The 4,048-nt window shown below is 39.3% G+C and overlaps 1 protein-coding gene across 7 annotated transcripts in view; it reads left to right on the forward strand.

Moving 5' to 3' along the window:
* Nucleotides 1-4,048, forward strand: part of tpo (thyroid peroxidase) — a 54,901-nt gene that overhangs the window by 12,194 nt on the left and 38,659 nt on the right. For all 7 annotated transcript variants that reach the window (XM_054796230.1, XM_054796233.1, XM_054796234.1 and 4 more), the window contains 2 exons: nt 562-770; nt 864-1,037. In XM_054796230.1, the coding sequence (XP_054652205.1) occupies nt 562-770; nt 864-1,037 (383 nt within the window). The remainder of the gene's footprint in view (nt 1-561; nt 771-863; nt 1,038-4,048) is intronic.

The following is a 4,048-nucleotide window of genomic DNA, read 5'->3' on the forward strand; positions in this document are numbered from 1 at the left end:
GTAGACGCTCTGCGTCCGACTCTGTGAAAGCGCCGTGGTGCTGCGGGGATGAATGAGAAGGAAGTCATGTCGGTTACCTGTGATAAGTAGCTGATTCTGAACAAAAGATGAAGGTATTCTAGCCCATATTTAGTCAATGAAATTGTTTTACATATTTCACCACTTTTTTTGGACATTTTAGGGGAAGATGAGCTTCCCTTGCAGTGCTAGATCAATCGCTACTGGTTTGCTCCTATGAATATGTTCCATTAAGTAAAATATTTTCTTGTATGTATTTGCAAAGATGGCATAGTTTAACCCGTAACACCCCAAACCTATTTGGGAGAAATACCATATACCAAGTGCAACATTTCTGATGTTTTTTCCGAAAATGGTACTAATGTCAAAGATGTGTGATGTTACATGATATCCTTGATAAAATAGTTCTGACCGTACATTTAGATATCTCATGCAAGATGTTTCGGGCAGCTATGGTGAAAGATAGCCATAGCTGTACAACTTGTTCAGGACTATTTCTAGTTTACTTATGAATTTTTATAACAACCATTTGTGTTTCTGAAGGTTTTGGTGGGAGACAGACGGTCTGTTCAACCAACAGCAGCGTGATGAACTTTTAAAGGTTTCGCTGTCGAAGATCATCTGTGACAATAGTGACATCACAGAAGTCCATCCTGATGCATTCATATTTGAGAAGTACCCCTCAGGTTATGTCTCATGTCACGATTTACCGGCGATTAACTTGGGGGCGTGGAAAGAGGAAAAAAGTCAAGGTGTGTTTTTTGTTTTTTTTTTAACTTGTAATTTCATCACTATTGAATCATTTTTGTGTGCGTGTTAATATGGTTAATATGACCCGCTCCCAGATTTGAAAAGCTGTGGCTCTCCGGGACAGATCAAGAATGGGGATTACGTGCTGTCGGCGATGCCTGGCAAATTGGTGGCTCTGTACTCCTGTTATTATGGCTTTAAATTAATGGGTGCTGCTGTGATTTCTTGTGAGGGACATCAGTGGAGCGACAAACCTCCACAGTGTGATGGTATGTACAGCATTTGGCAGGAATATACAGTGAATGTCCATGGTTTTCAGTATTCATTCATTCCAAAAGGTCCGACAAAAACCAAAATGTTCAAAAAGCGAAGCAATTTTTCCAATAGAACATTTTAATGTTGTTTAATGTCGAAAATGTATGCCAAAATTTTGCCTTGGTTTGTGTGCATTTTCGGGTTAGCGTACGTCTGTTGCGTTATTAACACCCTGCGTGAGTCCAACTGTGGTTTTAATACATTTTTATCAAAGAAAAGGTCTTGTTAGCATCCTTAGCTTGCTAACAAAATGGCAACTGGAACCGGAAGTCAGCTATGTCATCAGCGGTTGACTCTAAGAATGCCTCTAGCAAAACACATTTTTATAGTTTTACAGTGATAGTTTTACATGCTTAAAACAATTGTTAATGCATATAAATTATGATTGAAAGGGATACATTAACATTTAATGTTATTTTTAACTTCACTGATGATGTGACTGTTCCCAAAGACACGATATGGTAGCAGCCACATTGTGTCTGAGGGAACATTCCCATCAAGAGTCACGTCTTCAATGAAGGTAACCTTAAATGTTTATGTATCTGAATTGTTTTCTGCATGTAAAACTGTATTTGTAGAACTATAATGACATGTTTTGTGTTAACATTTTTGGTACTCTGGAACGGATTAATTAGACTTACATTATTCCTTATGGGAAAAATTGATTCAGTTTGCGTCCGTTTGCGTCACACCTTCTGGAACAAATTAATGACACTAACCAAGGTTCCATTGTAATTCGTTCATACACCCAAAAATAGTAACTCATTCAATCCCAGCCATTTTTCCCAGCAGACAACTCTACAGGCCATTTTAGACGATTTTGACTGATCTTTCAAGGTACACAGAATATTGTGTTCTATGGCTATATAAACACGGAGCCTACCAAAAGAAAGATTAGACTCTTTCATCGTCTTTCATCAGAAAAAAAAAGTTTCTACCTTTTTCCGTTCTTTAGTAATCAGCAGTAGAACATAGGTAAGGTAAGGTCGCTGTCATGTATGTTTTTTTCCATTCAAATTCACATGCCCAGCTCATATCAAATGTACTTCTGCCACCTTGTGTCCGTTTTTATGACTTAAAACTGGTCTAAAAGTGACATCCATTAGTGTGCAATTGTGTCATCAACTCTTTTTGCCTCTTATGCCAAAAAACATAAAATACGTATAAATATGTCTTTGGGAACGGGCGTTTGAGTTTATAAAAAAATCTTTGATATTGAAAGAGTTGAGAAAAAATACATTTTTATCGAGAATATTGTCAGGATCTGAGCGGAGCTGTTGAATGTTTGACCCCCGGTATGCAGAGGCAGTGTGCAAATAAAAATATTTTAATACCAAAAACAGGTACTCACAGTAGTGCAGGATAAGGCAACAAAAGGTGACAGATGAAAAGGCTCTGTGAAAACAAACAACTGGCAGAAGAAACAGGTAAGTAAACCGTGGAGGACGGCACAGACCAGCAGAACAGAGTGAATGAACCAGCCCCGTTCATGGAAAGACGCTGGGCTTATAAACTCCACTAATTGCAAGAGCAAACACAATTCCACTGAGGTAAAGCGGCTGCAACATCCCCCCAGCAGGAAGTGCAGCATTCCAAAATAGGAGCACAGGAAGGAGACAGGAAGTGATAGTTCCAAATAGTTGTAGTTTTACATGCAGAAAAAAATCCAAAACGAGTCTAAATTATGATTGAAATGGATAAATGAACATTTAAACATCACTTTTACCTCATTTGAAGAATCTCGCTGGCGATAGCGGAGCAGATAGGGACGAGGGGATCCACACCAACAACTACTTCTCAACATCTTCGATCATTTCTCTGTTTCATTTAAAGGCAAACTGCAATTTTTTGGAAATTTTGCCCATCATCCACAATCCTTATGTGAGACATGAACACATATGTCTCTTTTCTTTGCATTCTAAACATATAAAAACAGATAAAAAGATGCAGTTCAGAGTGCATGTAGTGGGAAACACTTATTCCGCCTATAAAGCCCTCTGAAAAAAAGTCAAAAAAGCGCCAACAACGCTCTATTTACATATAATGTGATGTGCATATTAGCCAAGCTACAGCCACACCACACTGGCTAGCTACTAGCTGGCTAGCAACGCTCCCAATGCCTCGCATAACGCTACATGTTGTTTTTGTTTTTGAGTATGGCAAAGTTAACACTAGGTGTTGCTATGCTATGCCCAGGAAGGAAGTTCTGGTAATGCGTAAAAGGCCAAAATACTGTGTGTGTGCTCGCTCACTTCCACCTTTGTCTCCACATACTAAGGTGACAAAAGCCCTCCAAATAGCTGTCTAGGGCTATGCCTGTCCTTAACTAGGAGCTGGTAACCCAAATTTTAGCTTGCAGCCGAGAGACGGCTCATATCCAAAAAAAACCACTCATTAGCTGGGACACTTGTATGCCAAGGTATTGCTGTATAAATGACAATAAAAAATGCCTGCCATGCTCCAATACATTTTCTAGATTCTTCAGTTTTGTCAGCTGAGCCCAGCAAGTGGTGTTTGAAAGTCGACGTACTCCGGTGACAGCTCCTCTCACAGTGACAGTAGATACAAATAACTTCTTAGAACTTATCAAGAGAGCCATCTGCCAGGGCTTTGAAGCTAAACTTACCGTTCAAAATACCCTTTTCTTTGTCCATTTCTGCTCAATATTTGTTCCCGCTTGAGGCTCAACATTAACTGCAGCACGGCTGAGTTTTCTCAAACTATGCGGTGGGCCGAGGGTCAAACAGTACATGCACATGTTAATCGCGCGTCAAAAAAATAGTGCCGTTACAGGGAATTTCCGTTAACTTGTTATTAACGCGTTGACTTTGACAGCCTTAGTTTTAATAAATGAACTTGGTTGTTGAGCTGTAGTTTATCCATGCCTGTTATTTGTCAACACAAAATACAAGCGAGAGATTATGTAAATTCTGAAATTGAATGACAATGTGATTCCTGCCCCCAG

The sequence above is a fragment of the Dunckerocampus dactyliophorus genome, chromosome 13 (genome assembly GCF_027744805.1).
Source record: "Dunckerocampus dactyliophorus isolate RoL2022-P2 chromosome 13, RoL_Ddac_1.1, whole genome shotgun sequence".
NCBI lineage: Eukaryota > Metazoa > Chordata > Actinopteri > Syngnathiformes > Syngnathidae > Dunckerocampus > Dunckerocampus dactyliophorus.